Source organism: Taeniopygia guttata, chromosome 1A, assembly GCF_048771995.1.
Source record: "Taeniopygia guttata chromosome 1A, bTaeGut7.mat, whole genome shotgun sequence".
Taxonomy (NCBI): Eukaryota; Metazoa; Chordata; class Aves; order Passeriformes; family Estrildidae; genus Taeniopygia; species Taeniopygia guttata.
This window is the reverse complement of record NC_133025.1, coordinates 22,449,240-22,468,043: the sequence shown is the minus strand read 5'-3', so window position 1 is coordinate 22,468,043 and position 18,804 is coordinate 22,449,240. Positions and strand designations below refer to the sequence as shown.

General features: G+C 38.7%; 1 protein-coding gene across 4 annotated transcripts in view; it reads left to right on the top strand.

Annotated features, from left to right (window-relative positions):
• The window catches only part of CPED1 (cadherin like and PC-esterase domain containing 1), a 145,677-nt gene that overhangs the window by 10,816 nt on the left and 116,057 nt on the right, over nucleotides 1-18,804 (top strand). For all 4 annotated transcript variants that reach the window (XM_030257047.4, XM_030257054.4, XM_030257061.4 and 1 more), the window contains exon 3: nucleotides 2,382-2,565. In XM_030257047.4, the coding sequence (XP_030112907.4) occupies nucleotides 2,382-2,565 (184 nt within the window). The remainder of the gene's footprint in view (nucleotides 1-2,381; nucleotides 2,566-18,804) is intronic.

The following is an 18,804-nucleotide window of genomic DNA, read 5'->3' as shown; positions in this document are numbered from 1 at the left end:
ACATTTGGTGTTAGAAGCAAAGGGCTCTGAAATAGTTTGTGCTCTTTACTGCTGCAGAAAAGCTTACACTTCAGCAAAAAAAAAAAAAAAAACTTCATCCCACACTCAGGGGACTGCTTAGGAGAGTGACTAGCACTAGATCCCAGGTCTATAAACAACTGGACACAACTTGAAGGACATTTATTTGTATAAAAGCATCTGTCTCTTTTCAGCCTAGTCTACTGTGCAAAAAATGTGGTGACTTGTTTGTGTAGTGCTTCCTATCTCCAGTGATAAGCTTACTAAAATTAGGAGTTATGAAATAACCTAATTTTTAAACTTCTGACAACTGTCAGGTTGAAATTCACAAACTTGCAAAGAACTAATTTAATGTTTTAAATTTAATCCCTGCTGGTATGTTTCAATCCTAAAGACAAATATATTTCATCAAAAGAAAGTCTTGGTTTTTAATGGTGTTTTTATTCCCACATTGAGCATCCTATTTTTATGCTTTATTTTATTGGGGTTTGGACAGCAAGGTTTTGGAGTGGGGGACTACCAGGGTGGTTTCTGTGAGAAGCTGCCAGGAGCTTCCCCATTCCCCGTGTCCCGCACAGTCAATGCCAGTCAGTTCCAAGACAGACCTGCCACTGGCCAAGGTTGAGCCCATCAGTGATGGTGGTAGCAACTCTGGAATAACAGATTTAAAAAGGGGAAAAAAGCAATTGTGCAGCTGCAAACCAGAAAGAGGAGTGAGGATGTATGAGAAGAGCAACTCTGCAGACACCAGGTCAGTGAAGGAAGAGAAAGAGGAAGTGCTTCAAGCACCAGAACAGAAAGTTACCTGCAGAATGTGATAAAGACTGTGGTGGGGCAGGCTGTCCCCTGCAGTCCACAGAGGTCTGCAGTGGAGTAGGGATTCACCAGCAGGCCATGGAATACCCATGCTGGAGCAGTCTGTTCCTGAAGGGCTGCGCCCAGTTGAAGAGGCCCACGCTGGAACAGTTTGAAGAATTGCAGCCTGTAGGAAGAATTCATGTTGGAGAAGTTCATGAAGGACTGTCTCTAATGGGAGCCACCCCACAGTGAAGCAGGGGAGGAGTGTGAGGAGTCCTCCCGCTGAGGAGGAAGGAGCAGCAAAGACAAGGTGTGATGAACTGACCAAGCCAGCAGTCCCAGCCCCCCTTCTCCACTGAGGAAGAGGTAGAGAATTTGGGAGAGAAGTTGAACCCGGGAAGAAGGGAGGGAAAAGTATATTGGTTGTATTTCTGATTATCTCACTCTAATTCAATTTATTATCAAACAAGTCAGTTTCCCCAAGCTGCGTCTGTTTTGCCTGTGACAGTAATCAATTAATGATCTCTCTCTACTTTGATTTCTACCCACAAGACTTTCAGTGTATTTTTCTCTTTGTCCAGTTGCAACGGGGAGTGGTAGGGTGGCTTTGGTGGGCACATGGCTTCCAGACAGGGTTAATCTGCCACATTTATTTAAGACATAAAATATACCCCTTACCCAAAGATTTGATGGCAATGGCCTAGTGATTTGCCCTTTTCAGAAATTAACGTTATGTTTGCACTATGACTGTGTTTTTGGGGTCTCTTTTCCATTTTTTTCTTTCAAGAAGCTCATACCCCAGGGTAGATATATAGGAAGGGTTCCATTTTTCCTAGGCACTGTATGGGAAGACAGTAAGTGGTAGATAATCCATGTGTTCCTTTGGATTCATTGGAGATATCATATACCTTTCCACTTGCTCTTATATGTAAGTGTCTCTGCCAGTCTTCCTATGGGCTAGATGGTGTTGGAGTAATAAGGCAATAAAGGATTGACAAGGTTGCATTTAATTTTCTAGAGCACAGTAATCTCCAGTTCTGTTTAGGATTCCAGTGTATGATTTTACCCCAGTACTCTTCTTACTTTTCTTAATAGTGCTGCATAGCAAAACTCAGATGCCTGCACTTACCATCTGCATAGGACCCGCATTCCTTGGAAGAGTTCACATGGGACCTACCAAGGCCTCTCTGTTCAGGTGACCACAGCCACAGTCAAAGTCAGATAGCAATTGCTGTTACCAGCTCAGCAGAGCAGCCCAGATTTCAGGAAAAGTTGTTTCCACAAAGGGAAGAACATGGTTTAAAGATCCTTGAATCCTAACCAGAGCTTTCAAACCTTTATAGTATCAGTTCAAAATGAAGATAGAAAAAATGGAGAGGCAGACAAAATGGAATTTGTGGTTCAAAGTCCCTGATATAAAGCAAATTCTTAATGATACTAGAACTATTTTCACTATTGTCACAGTAAGTTATTAGCTGCGTTTTGTGAAAAACAACAACTGTATTTTTTACTGCTGAGGAATGTCCTGTCTTACAACCATTGTCTTTGCACTGTGTTTGCTGTAGATCGATGCCTCCATTCTCCAGTACTTTGGAAGCCACACAAGAAGAGCAGTTCTCTATGCACCTCCTGCTCACCATGAAACTGACCGTCAGCTCTGTCAGCGAATCCTGGCAAAACATGGATATACAGTCACAGTCCTTGAAAACAGGGGACTCGTGGAAGATCTGAGGCATGAGGGCCCTTACAGTAAGAATAATTGGACTTAGTTAATATGTTAATTAGTAAGTGTGGTCACTAAATGTAGAATTGATCCAGTGTTCTTCAACAAACATAAAGCATAAAAACTTTGATAAAAGTAATGCTAGAAGCCATATTCTAGCCCTCCTAAGATGTGTGGATAATTTTCCACAGTTAGGTGATTATTCCATTAGCTATACCCTTCTGTAAAAAAATGCAGAAGAGTAGTTCATCATAGTCTTGACAACTACATAAGATCAGTTTGGTTCCTGATGGCTTCTCATACCAACTTCATCAATATAATGCAGGATTTTCAATAGAATGTTTCCTAACAAAACACATACCTGCTACACTTTCTACCTTATCCTTTTCTCTCCTAAAGAAAACTTGTTTGTGTGAAGTTTATTTTTTCCTCTAGGAATGTTTTGATTGTTCTGTAAATCTGTTAAAGAACACAATATAGAACAAGTATATTTTGCACTTTATGCTGAATCTGGGGTAGATTACTCTTGGTTCTCAGTTCCTCTTGAAATTTGATCCACACTTCAAGCATCTACTGAAGAATCCTGATCTCTTGCACAAAGGCCTGTAGCTTTACTGTGTAGAGTTACACTGTGCTTGATAGAGAAGTTTGGGCACCAGCTAGCTATGTGATGACCATATTTGAGTGTTTTTGGACACCTCAGAGGTATGAACTGAAATTGTGATGCCAGTTTGGTCTTGGAAGTCAATTCAGGAAATGGAAGGCTTTGAAAAAAGTACATAGGCGACTATTCTGCCAGAAGAAAAATGGTATAGTTGGATATTTCTTGTGCTAAAGGGAGTACTGTTTGCATCATTCAGGCTTGTGATATACTTCTGGAGCTACCAGAGAGCTTGGGTTTGCTTTGAGTTTTAACCAAACCAGATAATTTCATAGATAAAAACTACAGTAACTTAGCATGCTTGAGATTGCTCAAAATTCCATCACTAATTTCAAGTTTCTCTAAGAAACTTTATTGAAAATGAGATACATGTGGTTTTCTTTGGCAGACAGTATCAAAAAGTAGTAAATTTTCTTCACCTTACTCTTATTTTAATCTAGTTTTGTAGTCATCTTTTAGCAACTCTTTGCCTTGAGCACTTTCCATCTGAGACGCACCGGATCTTGCAGACTTTGCTAATGTCAGATGGGCGACAGAGAAAAGTTGGTGTCTCTGGGGACCATGTGCACCATCTCTGTGAAGTATTTTTGTTTCCAATGGCCAAGGAAGTGGGTATGCCAAATTCAATTACTACTTAAAAAAAAAAAAAAAAAAAAGAAAAAAAAGAAAAAAAAGACTATACTAGATTTTCCTACAGTGCCGAGTTCAGATTATTCTCCTGTTCAGTTTTTACACTCCAAATATTGGCTCTGCAGAAGTGAGCTTAACTGTGGATATTTATACTTTACAGGCCAGATTCAGTACTTCCTGTAGTGTTATTCCAGTAATAATAATAAAAAAAAAAATAATAAAAAGGTCAGGTATTTTCCAGAAACATCCCACAGCTTTCAGCAGATGTTGGATTATGTAAAAATGTCAAATGCTTGCCAACTTAAGGCGAAGAGTAAGACTCTACTGCCATTTCATGGCAGCATAAATCTGCCTCAAACTATTCTCTGTCAAGTAAGTGTCTACCTTTAAGGATATGATTTTAAAAAAAGAAGTAATAGAGCATGTCTACATACCAACCCAATGATCTTTTCTTACAGCTAAGCAAATTACATTCAAAGTTAATTTTTTTCCCCAGTACATGATGGGGTTTACTCTTCTGGTACTCCTTATTTTGGAGAAGAGTATTTTGAGCTATGCATTGGCATAATATTTTTCTAAGAGGAGTGTTATAAGTTATTAAAAATATGTCCTTTAGGCCTCAATTAAAAATATATACATAATGAACTTAGAAACTTAGAAAAGTATGAGTGCTGTAAAAAATCTAAAAAAAGAGTAATTTCTTATTACTTGGTATTACATAGCAGCTCTATAGGGTGCTTTTATTTGTGTGCAGTCTTTCTCACTCATGTATCTTTCAAAGTTCACTCTCAATTTGAAAGGATTTTTTTGTTTTGAATGGCTGAGAGCCAAGACTGTGGCTGAAGTCATATATGGAAAAAAATTCACCACAAAACATTCCTAACTTTTTTTTTTTTGCTGGCTTGTTAAGAATTTTGGGACCAGTTCTGCTGCCATTTGAAACCCGAATGTGACATCTCTGCACACTGATCTTCCAGAAAGATCCTCAACACCTGGGCTGCAGCACCGTATTGAGTTCTTTGAAGTCAGAGAGAAACATCAGGGGAATAGTTTTCTTCAGTGGAAATTTTTCCCTTCTTACAAACCAACCAAGACCATTTTGAGTTTGGGTAAATGGAAAGCAGTTGGCTAAAATGAAAAAAAAACATATATATTTTTTAATCATAGCAAAGAGACTGTGGTTTATGGGTTTATGGGCATCAAAAATCCATACAGATGTGTTCTGCAGTAAAACATACATTATTCAAACCCCTAAATTTTCACTGAAAAATAGCTTTGTCAGTGAATTCTCAAGCAGCTTTGATTGAACAAAAAGTAGTTGTGCTTTCACCATTCCTTAGCAATTAAACCCACATGGAGGGAAAATTTCATGGACTGATGATACCTGTGCCTGGTCTGAGCTCTTTGAGACTTCCTTTTGCAACAGCCCTAAAAGAGCCAGTTTTCTGTAAGTTTAACATGTCTCTGCTGCTGGGAGGGAGATAGAGAGGTGGATCTGTGTTGCAACTGTGTTAGTAGCAGATGATGGAATAGTCAGATTTTGCAGAGAGCTGGGATTACCACCTTGGAAAATCTGCTTTGACATGGTCAGTATCTCCAGTAAATATCCGTGGTAAATCTGTTTTGAAGTAAGCAGTTCAAAAGAAGTTGCTGATGAGCAAACAGCTCATCATAACAGCTGATAAGAAAGGTACCAGGTTGTATTGGCCAGCACATCCACAAATGGCACATTTGTTTGGTCTGACAGGTCTTCCTTCCTTCCTTCTTTCCTTCCTTCCTTCCCTCCCTCCCTTTCTCCCTCCCTTCCTCCCTCCCTCCATCTCTTCATCCCTCCATCTCTCCCTCCATCATTTATAAAATGTGAAAATCTGGCTGTCCTCTGGAGAAAGCCCTACAAGCCCTACACTTACTGCCAGGCTTCCTCAGGGGAGATTTGCCATACCGAGCTGTACAAGTCTCTGAGCTTCCTTGCCCCAGCCCGGGACAGAGCTGTGTTGCTCTGTCAGAGGTGAGTGGGATGAGCCACCTGGCTTCAGAGCCCCCTTAGATCCTCCCAGAGTGGCAAATACTAGGGAAGAACTTGCCAAATATTTTCCAGTTTCTTCTGCCTTCTTCCCTGTTCTTCCAGTGTGAGAAGCTGTCATCTTTGTTGCCACAGTAAAGATTAACAGTATGTGTGTGTCCCTATGACTCTGTGCTACCCTGTGCTACTCTGTGCTATACATTTTGACAACATTTTTTAAATGGAAGGTTTTATCTCAGAAATTTGTTTCACTAGTAGGCATTTCTGCCCTCCAAAAATAATGTTCTCTAGTTACTGCCGCTGCCTGAATCTTTTCCTGAATTCCATACTTTGCCCAGATGACATCTTCAAAGATAAATAAACTACTTATATCTTTCCTTACAGAGCCATCAGTTTTTCTGTCCTTTGCTGAATGTGCCTGCCTCATTACTCTTTGGTGACCCTTCCTTAATAGGCATTTCCTTCATTTCTCAATTCTTCACCTTTACTGATAGTTAAGCGAATCTCAGCAAACTTCAGGCTCCAAGAAATGTGTGCAGTTGTATGTTACAAATCTGACTGGCCAATTTTAATTCATTCTGAAATAACATGCAAAATTCTGTCATTACTACTAGCTTTTGGAATGGAAAAGACTGTGCATAAGCTCAATGGTAGCCCATCAGTTTGACCATGGAAAAAAGCACAGGTATTCAGGCTCCTGACAAACTGAGTGCATCATAACATTATAGGCTCCCTGCTGCGGTTAATAATTTGGCGGAAGCTTTTGCAATTGCAATGAGGGACTGTAAATCATAAACCATTTTCATAGTATTGCTTACACAATCATTTCCTATTTTTAGAATACTGCAGTTAAGTATTTAAAATTTACTATTGCCTCTTTTCCCAGTTTGAATAACATCCACTGAAGATTAAATTTTAGCCATGCCATTAGAAAGATCTCTATAGTACAAATATTGATTTGGGTTGAGATTTTTTAGTGTGATTTATTGTTCAATAAAGTAAGTATTGAAACCATCTTAGCTTTGTTTGATATTTAGCTTTTCTGTCAATTTCCATGGAAATCAACACCATTTTCATGTCCTATTAATTTTCCTGACATTGTTAAGTAGGGATCATATACTACATAGATACTTAAATTTACATATATTGCAATGAATATGTTATTTCCTCTTTTCTGACATTGTCAATATACACTGAATTATGTCCTGTTTTCTGCCATTTTAAAAGCATGCTATGTTTAAATACTTGGCTGTGTAAACTAGGCCCTAGTTCCAGAAACTAACATGATCTAGCTTTCTGCAGATGTGGGAGTGGTGCTTGGGTGGAGCTGCACCAGAACAGGAAGGGATGATTGAAACAACAGACCCATGGGAGCAAATCTGAGCAAATCTTGGCCTTTCTCTTTATGTGCTTGGGTCAAGAGATCTGTCTGGTATTTAAAGTGGCACTACTTATGTATTACAGCAAGGAGTAAATACTCCCACACTGGTAAAGCCACCTGAATATATTCAGGCATAACTCATTTTGCTGTAAAATGGTCATATGAGAATTGTGTTCTTATGGAAGATAAGGCCTCTGCTGCCCCCGTCTTGGCTCTCTGTAGAGAGCTCATTTGTTTCTTTTTACCCAGTGGTTGTCATTCCCAGTGGTAAAAGCTGGTGCTTGAGGATGTCAGGGAACATGAGGCTGCAGGAGCAAGCACAGGTGTTGATGTGGAGTGATGCTAGCTGCAAAGTTTTCTGTCTCTCGATATATTGCATGAATGAAAAAGTAGCTGAGGGAGTGAACCGATGAAAGAAAATTCTCATTTTACTTTCTTCAAAAGCAATTTTCCAAGTCAATCTTTGTCAGTTTTTCATTTTGGTTTGTTTGGTATCCTTTGGAAAAATTAATTTTTAAAGAAAATTTACATCTTTTATGGAAGAAATTATTCAGTTCATTTTGCAGTTTGAGTTACAAGGCCAGAAAATGTTGCCACATCAGTTAGAGATGGAGATAACTAGAATAGAAACAGTATGAGTCAGAGCTAGGATGAAATGCATGCTCTTTGCTATATATCTTTATTCCTTTAGCATATTGTATCACCTCTCACTGTTCATGCTTTTGACCAGAAGCTAAATAGAAAAAGGATCAGCTTAATTGCTGACATCTGGCCAGCAGTGAGCACTTGCAGAAGTGCTCCTTCATAAGTGCAGCCAGTAGAAGTTTCGTCAGTTGCTAATTAGTCTAGAGAATAAACTACAGCCATGGGTTTCAGAGGCCCCCAGGGCTATGGCTGGTGACTTCAGACACGCGTTTTTCATTTTCCAAGACATACCATACCAGCAAAATTAGTGAAAATGAGAGAAGGTGCTAGAGACAGGAGGACACAGTGATGCTCTTTCTTGAGTGCGTGTGAAGGCTGGTATGTTGGGTGAACAGAGGTACTTGTTAACACAAAGTGTTAATGAATTCTGCTGCCAAGGCAAAAAGAACAATCTGTTCATCACGCCTGTAGTAATCAGGGCATGATGTACTACAATAAAGTTGTTATTAGGAAATCTGTTTTGGGAGTAAAGCTAGTGAAGTAATCAAATGGATTCCCTGGAGCTGTGGATCATTCAATCTTAGATGTCTTGAAATATTAGGTAAAGAGATTTTATTGTGTGTAGTGAGTCCTCTGGTGGGGTAACAAGATGGTCTCTCAGACTACTTGGAGTATATGACTAGCTGTGAGAAAATCAGGCAGACAAAAAACTGAAGAGGGAAAATGATAATTTCTGAAGATGTAGAGAGTTCAGGTATGAATCAGTTGTAGTGACTTGGAGCTTGGAGGAACAAACAATATGTAGTTTACAGCATCTTCTTAAAATGCAAAATATTCTCAAACCCACCCAAAATTTATGAGAATATATTCCTGAGGGAGTGGGAAAAAGGGAAGGGAGGAAAAATCAGTAGTGCTTAGGTAATAGCCAACTGAACTTTGAGAAAGTAAATAGCAAATAGTGTATTGTGAAATAGGGATGTTTTTCATGGGATGGCATGCAAAATAAGTACTAAGAGAACCAAATTTTCTCCCTTAGTGAATATTTTTCTATGGAATTAGGAACATATCAACTAGAGTAGGAAACATTAGTTTAAACTTTTTTCTTTTTTCTTTCCTTTTTTTTTAATTTTTCAGAATACAGTTAGGAAGAGCCCCTACAAGCTGTTTATTTCAGCCTCAGACAAATTTCCATGAAATCCAACTAACTTTAGCAAACAATTATAAAGACTAAAGGCCTCAAGGAAAATTTCTTGTGTGTTCTGTAAACATCTGGTTGCCATTTTCAATTACAAGGACCAACCCACTGAAGGAAGCAGTTTAGTTTTTTTGGAACAGAAATAGGACACTGGGGTTTTTGTTCTTTTTCATAGTGGAGAGTAAAGGAAATGTCAGGAATAGAGAGGTCACTAGATGCTCAGCTTTTATAAATACAAAAGTCTCTGAGAAAATTAAAGTAAATTGAAATCAGGTTCTCAAAGTGTAAACAACCCTGTGGAGGTAAGGTTAAATAAGCAGGACTGGAGAGCCTAGCATGCCAGCAAAAGCACAAGATCATTCTGTCATAAGTAAGTAATTTAAAATACTGTGCAAAATAATAATGGTGAAGCTAGCCACAGAAATAGTTTGTGGGTTACCATACAAATACATATGTATATTCAAATCCAGCCAATGTAACTTCCCAAAATGCTTTTGGTTAACTGTTGGTACCAAACTGGTTGGTTTCCTAATGCAAAATATATGTCATGTGAGTCCTGAGCTAAGGTTTGACAAATAAAACACACATTTCAGACACACTTCTTTGTATGTTGCTAAACAAGGAGATTTCTGAACAAGCTAAATAGGTAGAAATGTGATCCTCAGAGCATACTGAGTTACAAGCATATAACAGATTTAATCTGCTTCCATAACATGGAAGTTCATTTAGTTTTGGGGAGGAAATGCATACCAGAAATACATTATCTTGATCACTTTTTAGTTTTGCTTTTAGCATTAATCTCATGTCACACACATCATTGGTTTCAGCACAAGACATAACTTTCTGACATACACAAAGGAATTCTGCACTCTAATGTGATGCTGTGGTTTTGTGTTAGAAAATCTAAATGCATCATATAGTTTTCTGAACAATATGTATTCTTCCTCCTAATTACTACCAGAACATGTTCATGCTTTGTAGAAGAGCACACAAACAATTTCTTTGTATTACTAAAATAAACCCTCTGTAAGATTGTACTGAATCCTCTGTTTCAAATGCACACTTTTCATTTAGAAAGTGAAATTCTTTATTTGTTTATAACAAAAGTATAAGGACATTGAGCTCTGCCAGGTAAAACCAAAATATGGCATTTAGTCCTAAATGTACCAAATATATCTTTCTCTGAATGTTCTATTTACTTTTTAAACAGAACATACAGTCCAGTGAAGAATGGTATTTAAGGGGGCTGACTTAGAGATTACAATAATTAAAATGATACACGCTGATTACACAGTGAGCTAAAATTAAAACTTTACTGGAATAAATTATGTCATGTTAACAGAATCTGAAAAACACCAGTGTCCTGGAAGATCCACATGTCAGCTAAAGGAAAACAGCAATGTGCATGGCTACTGAAATTAAATAAATACAAAGGATTTAAGCATCAGTATAGCTGCTTTGTACTATGCTAGTAACATGCAAATCCTGTAAAAAGCTTTGCGGCAATTTTTCATAACTGTAGTATGTCGGATAAGAAGGTAACAGCATACAATTGCTTTTAAAAGTATTTTTATAATGCTTCCCTTTAAGAAATGAATCCCGGCTCTGATAGGGTTCAAGCAGAGTCTCTGGTTTATAAATGTCAGATAATTGTCTGCTAATATAGGTGCTGGGAGAATGTCAGTCAGTCTAGCCAGAAGCCTGTCACCATTCTGCCAGAGCACTCTCTGTAAGGGATTGCTGGTTAGGACTGCTCAGTGATTTGGCTGCTGGAAGCTGTGGACCCTTTTTGATGCAGTCACTGGCTCTGAGCCCTGGTCAGCTGTGAGAAGTGTGCTGCTGCCTTTCATCACCATGCTCCCATTTTAGGTAGCAGCATTATATACCACTGAAACAAAAACTTTTTTTTTTTTTTTTTTTACTTTGGCGATCATGACTTTTATTGGTTCAGGCAGCAAAAAACTTATACACTGTGTAGGCCTTTATTGTAATTTGCAGCCAGCCCACTCCATTCCTAGGTTCAGATTCCAACTTTCTCCAGCTGCATCCACTTTCAGCTGACAGTTCTTTTGAATGCTGCCTCCCAAAGCCACCCCAGACATCAAAAGTGCAGTAGCCACCCACGCTTTAGAACATGATCCTGAAAATTTCACACAACGTATTGTTGTTATGCTAGCTTATTTTATATCAAAAGGAAGTCTTTTCTTCATGATTATTCTACCCTTCTGATGTTTATTGCACTCCCTCAGAGTTGATTTTTCAATGTAATATTGAATATTTTAATACTTAGCCCCTGAGGTTATCAGTTTGGAGGTAATCCTAGTTTGCACAGATGTCAAAGAGAATAGAGGCTCCTCTGGCATTATCAGAAATTGAAACTATTTCTCAGTTTCAAGTTAATTATGAGATCCTTCAGATTTCTGGAAAAATTATTTCATGCAGAAAATTATTACTAAAAGCGACACCCTGCCTTTGATTAAAAAGGAAAACCCCCACATATCATTACTTTCTGTCATTTTTGGCAGGCATGTTTCCTTACAAAACAATGCCCATTTTTCAAAACAGAAAGGCAAAATATTGAAGGGATTTGGATTAAAAAGTAACAGTGGATTAGGATTTGAGTAATTTTAGCTGGTAGCAGGATTAAAATAATTTAGTCATAACATATTTCCTCATTGGTGCCTCACATAAATAACATACAGTCCTATGCTGATAGAGGGAAGCACAGAGGAGCTGAGTGCTATGAATTTTGGAAAGTTTGAAGCAAATTGTTCAAGTCATAAAGTGTTTCTATAACAAGATTATTGTTGTAATGACTTTGTTTCTGACATTCGTGGTAATGCTTTCAAAAATAAATATTTAGCTATAAAAAGGATTTTCAGTTTTAATTTATAGCAACTACTAAAAGTGTATATATAGAGAGAACTTACTGAGTGTTCTGTGTTTTGTAAATGCAAGATGAATCTGGCAGAACCACAGTTATTTTAGTTCTGATAGAATGCAGCTCAGTTGATCTGTTTATTGAAGAAGGATTTTTGGTGTAAAATGGTAAGACAAGATAATTTTTTTGTTTATTTGGAAGAAAACCAGTTCAATACTTTTTTTTTTCTGCAATAGGTAAAATAGAAAACATATTAGCATACCAAAGTACTGTTTAACAGGATCATAGACAAAATAAGAATAAGATAAAGCTATTTTGGAGGAAATCAAGAAGAATTTTTCTGTCTAAATGGGAATTAGGCATTTGAATTTTTTTTCCATTTGGCTTCAGCAAGTGTATAAAAAACCTCTCTCACTTCAGGTTTCACAGCCACAGTGAGGCCAAGTATCAGTGGAGCCTGTCTAGAAGTCATTCTTCAACAAAAAATAATTGAGGTAATTTTCTATAAAGATGAGGCTGAAGTCATGGACTTTAAATACATAGAGCTTGACATGTTAGCCCTATTTTTCCTTGGAATGTAGTGTTAGGGCTTTAAAAAAAGCTCTGAGGGTAAAAAAAAAAGAAGTATTCAGGAAAGTACTAGCTCAGAGGGTAACTGTAGTCTAGTTAGGTTGCCTTTTTATGACAGGATGATATGTGAAGTAGGAGAAAGGATCAGGTTTTCTTCTTCCTTTACCCAGCTCCAAGGCACATATGATTTACACCACAGATGTTACAGTACACATATTTTTGCAAATCTAACAATATGAGGATATCTGTTGATCTTCAAAAGCGAGGTCTGATCCGACATTTCTTTAAAATGTTTGCAGAGATAATTTTAAGGTCTTCTTTAGAGTCCATGTTTTATGGATGCTCTACATGGCATTCCAGATATCTGTCATTGACTTCCACTACCCAGGCATGCCAGGTGAGTAGAAGTGAAAGGCGGTATGGTGTGGTAGATAGAAAGCAGAATCTGTGAAGTACAGCTGGAAACCCTTACATCAGGCATGACTTAATTATTGCATCACTGTCTTCTGCAGTTTTGTCTAACTCATAAATAAAATGGGTCAATTCCCCTAGGTCTAGGGACAAGTGATGCAGTATGGCTCATGTCCATGTATCTAAACTGTTTTCTCTGTCTGAGGGTGGCCTGCTTCTTGCTGAGTTTTAGGAACTGTCACTGGCTTAGGCTGTCTCCTGGGACAGTGCATGGCCACCCAGGGAGAGGAAAACAAACAGTACATGATTGCAGGCCAGTGGTTGAGCCTGTATCCTGACACTGTTTAGTTTAGCCACTGCCTTTATTCCCAAGCTTCCTTTTTTTTCAGTATTCTTTCATGTCTCCTGGGTATTATGGAACCTGGCACATTAACAAAGATAAGTATAGGTGCCTGAGTGCTCTAATTGCATTGATCAAGGTCTGTGATTTGGATCTTAAAATATGTTTTTTGTTTCTTGCATACATGATCAAACATCATTATTTTAACATTGTAATTGGCATCCTCATTAATTGTAATTAGAATGAGACAGGACATTAAGACAAATAAAGCCATTTACTCCTTAACTTCTTATCCTGAGGCTGCTATATATCCATAGAAGGGAAGAGGCTGTTTTCTCAGCTCTAGCTCCATTTCTGCCTTTTAAAGTCAATGGTGAATTCTCATTAGTGCCATAATTCAGAGGGCTTCTCAGCTCAGGTACCTAATGTTCTGTTGCAAAGTGTGGGAGTTGTAGAAATGTTGGGATGAAATGCAGGATGGGAAGTAATCACAAGCTGGCAATTTGGTTTCCTTGGGTAGAACTCCTCCTCCCCCCTAGGAACTACTTTCAAATGGAATCTTCTTTCCAGCCACCAGCTCTTTCTCTTTGTTGTGTGTGCCTTTCTAAAAGCCCAGACTTTTCCTTATAAAAGTATAATCTGCAGGTTTTGCAATAGTCTAGTGGGGAAAGTGCCTCAGTACCACTTATTCTTGCTGTTAAGTTCTATGTACACACTCATCCAAGTTATGATGTGATTCCACAAGGTCTGCAAGGTGCTTTGGGGCTCCAGTTCACTCATGTTCGGCCCACATGTGGTGGAGTCTCCCCAGGGACATCTTGGGGGTACCAGGGCAGGGGCTTGTGTCTCTCTGACAGGGTTACTGGGGTTACTCCACCCAGAATTGTGCCTCTGTGCTCCTTTGTGTGTGCATAAGAGAGAAGAGTATTTGCATGTGCATAAGAGAGAAGAGTATTTTGTGGGCAGATCCCCTTCCTGCAATGTCCCTGGGAGCAGCTGGAGCAGGGTGCTGTTTGAATTCTCCCACCTGCTGCAGTTCCTCTGGGCTCCATTGCACAGCCTGGTCCCTGCCTGTCTCAGCTGCATGACTCTTCTTTCCACATGCACATTCTCTCCTTCCAGTTTTCACCTGCCAATCTACTCTCAGTAGCCTGTCTCTAATATTTCTCAATCTGTCTTTTTTGTCAGGCAGTTTCCTTCTCTACCTTCACAGAAGGTAAGAAAACACCTACACAGATGGATTTAGCTGAGCTTTGGTGGATCTGTGGCATCTGTGCTTTAATTAGGTACCAAGTACTTTCATCCCACTGCAGGTTAGGTCTTAGTCCCACAATGTGTGGGTGAGAAACACATATAGCTGCTTTGGCTGTCGTGGCTTATGTCATGTATTAAATACATGTAAAGTAAGAATTCCAGCATTTGGGAGCAGTTGGGGTTGTAAGTTATTTTTGCTTGCATACAAGAATTGAATACCATAAAGGGTTATTAGGAGCTGTTAGTTTCACTGAGGCTTGCTGTGCAGAAAATATCCATGTGTGGAGAACATACCAGAGTAATCTGAATATTCATCCAAAGCATGGTGTGTAAGCACAGAAGTGTAATAACAGGCTCGAGTGTTTGAAGTGCCCCAATGTGTTTGTCATCGGGTCAGAACTGCATATTTTCCTTTTATTTGCTGTTGAACTCTACTACAGCTCAGAAAGTATTTTGACAGCATATTTTCATACCTTGACAGGCTTTGCTATGATAAAACCTATGGGCTGTTAGAGTTGCAATCTGTAATACAACTCAGTGGACAATTATTCTTAGCCCGACAGTCTTTCCTGGATAGACTGAGAACCATCTAATGCACCTGTCTTACAATACTGCAGTATTCTTCTCCCCATATCAGGCTAATGTAATTTTTGAAAGCACTTTTATTTCCAGTATTTTTGATTGCACAGAAAATTATATGGATATAGTTTAATAATACTGCAATTTAATTTTTTTTTTTGCTATCTTTGGTTTTCTTACTGACAGTTATCTGCAAATTAAAAACCCAACTTTAAAACATTTGCTGCAGGTCTGAAATTTCTTTTTTTTTTGTTTTCTGCTATAGTATGGTAATTTATTGATTGAAGAAAGGATTGTTAATCTATTCCATAGACTATGATGTAAATGGAGAAAGGATTGTCCTGTCCTCCATTCTTATACTTATGCCTGCAATAGATTTCTTTCGCTTCTTTTAGAGAAAGTCATCTACCTTGTATTATCAATTGTTTCAGTAAGGAAGATGGTAACTCTTTGACTTGGTAGCTAAGGCAGTTTTAGAGTTTGAGACCAAGTGGAGAAATTAAAATATCTTTACATGTTTGAGAATATTTCTGATAGAAACAGGTAGCTTTTGGCTTGTAATGATAATTTTTTTACTTTTAAAATTTGCCTTTGGATTGACAAGGAAAGCAGGCTTGAAACCTGTTGCTGATATAAACATACAGTAATAAAATAATTCTTTCAGGCAAGAGTGGAAGCATTATGCCTCTTCATTTGTAGTTAGACTCAACATCCTTCTACTGCACTTGCAAAATAGATACAGCATAGTCAAGCATTACTCTGTTTTTATGAGAGGCACAGCAAAGAACATCAAATGCATGTTTCACTGCCCAAATTCTGAACTCAGACATGACGGTGCATTATTTCTTGAGCACAGGGCAGTGTTTTCTGCCAAGCTGTTCAGGGACAGATGAACTGTCCTTGGAATTAAACTGGTTCCATTTGGTTCACACCAGCCTCTCCTCTACAAAGAATGCTTCCCTTGACACTTCAATCCTCTAAGTGAGGGAGTAGTTGAGCCAAAAAAAAAATCCTGATCATCCTCAAGGGGAGTGAGTAGTGACTGTCCTCAGGATTCCTTCAGCCTTTCCCTGGCAGCCACACAGCAACTCTGCAAAGTATTTTGTGAATGAATTGACTGTGTCCAACTATCTCAGCCTCAACCGTAGTGTAGGGTTTTTTTTTACATTTAAAATACTTGATTTTGATTAATGTGACAATAGATTTTAGCCTAATTTGGCCAGCTAAGCTAGTGGTTATGGAGCTATGTATTATGGCAGAGTACAGTCAGTCTGAACACACTCTGAAACAGTGAAAGATTTGCTATGGGCAGGTGAACAACTGCTTTCCAGAATAGCTCAGAAAAAATATCAGAAACCTCACCATCTTGTCCTGTGCTATCACTCATGTGGAGTGATTGTTTCTTCATTGTTGTCATAGTGAGTCCATATTGGTAATAGCTCATGACCATCAAGGGCCACACCAGAATAGAAATTAAAATGCTTCCAATAATTACTGTTTTAAGGAGAAAATTCCTGAACACCTAGGTGTGAGACATTCCTTTAGGGAAAGTCTTACAAATGAAATAGTGATATCAAAAGCATACAAGAGGACATGTCATTAGCAAAGAAAAACTATTCAGTCCAACAAGTGGCATTCTGATATTTGCACAATAAGACAGTCAAACTGCTGTAACAAGAAATAGGCTTCAAAGGATATTTTCTCCTGGAGTATTATCTGTGAAGCTCAGATCTTCAGAGGTGTAGAATTCCCACATCCATAGACCCCATCACACAGTCTGCCTGATGCTGCTGCGCACTGAGACACAGAAGAGGATAAAATTCAGCCTAGAATCCAGAGGCAGTCAGTGAGGCAGAAGTTCTGTCTTTCAGACATCTGTTAGTGCTTCCACTCCTGGCTAGCAAACTATTGGCTCTTATAAATTGACTACATGGCAGGGTTGAAGCCAAACATATTCCTCTGTCCAGTTTGAAATAGGATTTTAAACAGCTAATTCCATAAATACATGCTTCCTCACCCAGATCAGTACAATATGTGCTCCCTCCATTACCATTTAGGAGCTGAGGAGGTTAACTTTTTTTATTTTCCTTGTATACTATGAGGAATCATGAGTCACGAAGCTAAAATTTGTATTCATCTAAAACTTTTTTTTTTTTTACAGATCAGGATTGCAACATGCAATAAGTATAACTGAGTACAGTTGAATGCATCAATATGTAAACAATAACTTTTCCTGAAAATCTTCTCTTTACATCCATGCAGCTTAGAAGTGTCTGAAAATATATTTCAGATACATTTCTCTTAAGAAAGGATCCTGTACAAATCTCAGGATCTCCCTTAGTAGAGGTTCTGTAGTCTCCTTAGAGTAAGGTATTCCAGTACTTGATACTTGTGTTTAGAAATTGTTTTTTATGTACCCTTTGCTGCAAATTAAAATGATTACTTTGTATCCTGTCTCCACTGATTAAAGAGACAACTGACTTTGGATAGGTAAAAATTTATTCAGCGATGGTGTGGTTCAACCCCAGCCATCAGCAAAGCACCACCCAGTTGCTGGTTCGTCTCCCCCTGGTGGGATGAGGGAGAGAATCAGGAGGGTAAAAGTGAAAAAACTCATGAATTGAGATAGACAGTTTAATAGGGAATGCAAAAGTAGTGTCTGCAAGCAAAGAAAAACAAGGAATTAATTGACCAGTTTCTGTGAGCAGACAGGTGTTCAGCCATTCCTGGACAGGAGCTTCATAATGGATGGAACCAAACAGGTTATTTGGGCAAATGCCACCACTCTGAATGTGTGTGTCTTCCCCCACCCCCCACCCCCTGCTCCCTTCTTCCTTCCTCCCCCAGCTTTTATTGTTGAGCACAGCATCATGTTGGTACGGAGCATCCTTTTGGCCAGTTGGGGTCAGCTGACATGGCTGCGTTCCCTTCCAGCCTCATGCCAATCCCAGCCTCTTTACTGCAGGTCAGAGTGAAACACCAAGAAGGCACTGACACTCAGTTAAAACAGTGGTGTGTTGTAAACTGGTTTGTACCAAATCAAAAACCACCACTGTGTGAATTGGTAGACAATGGATTAACTCCATCCAAGTCAGCCCCTGTGGGAGGTCTTCCACAATCTATCTTCTTTTTCTAACCCTCTACTAAACCCAGGGAACAATGTTACTGGAAAGGTATGACCAATACAAAATGAGGCAGAAGGATTAACCCTTGATAGTTGTTACCACTGTAACCCTCATAAATAGGATTGGTTACAATTCTTGATATCTGCTGGGCTATTATTTAGAATTCTGTGGGGAATTGGCGTGGAATAAATTAAAGCTTAAATTTTAAAGGAGCAGATTCAACTCTTTCAGCATCAATAAATACTTCCAACAGCTGAAAAGTTATTTATATTTGTTTTGTTGGTTGTTTTGTGTGGGAGCCCAGGGATCAGGGAATATTTTTCTGTCTGCTCTGAGGGGTTCTGACCCCCAGAGAAGCACTGACTTTGACCCTCCCCATGGAGAAAGCTTCAAAGAATTAGAGATAGACTAGAGTCTGCAAGAGGGTGAAAGAGATAGACTTTGAGATAGACTAGAGTCTACAAGAATTTATCACAAGGAGAAAGATTTAGGTTTTGAGGTCTTTTAGTATGGAGGCAAGATGGAAGATTTTGGACGTTGTCCCGAGTTGCTGCTGCTTCTTCTTCTTCA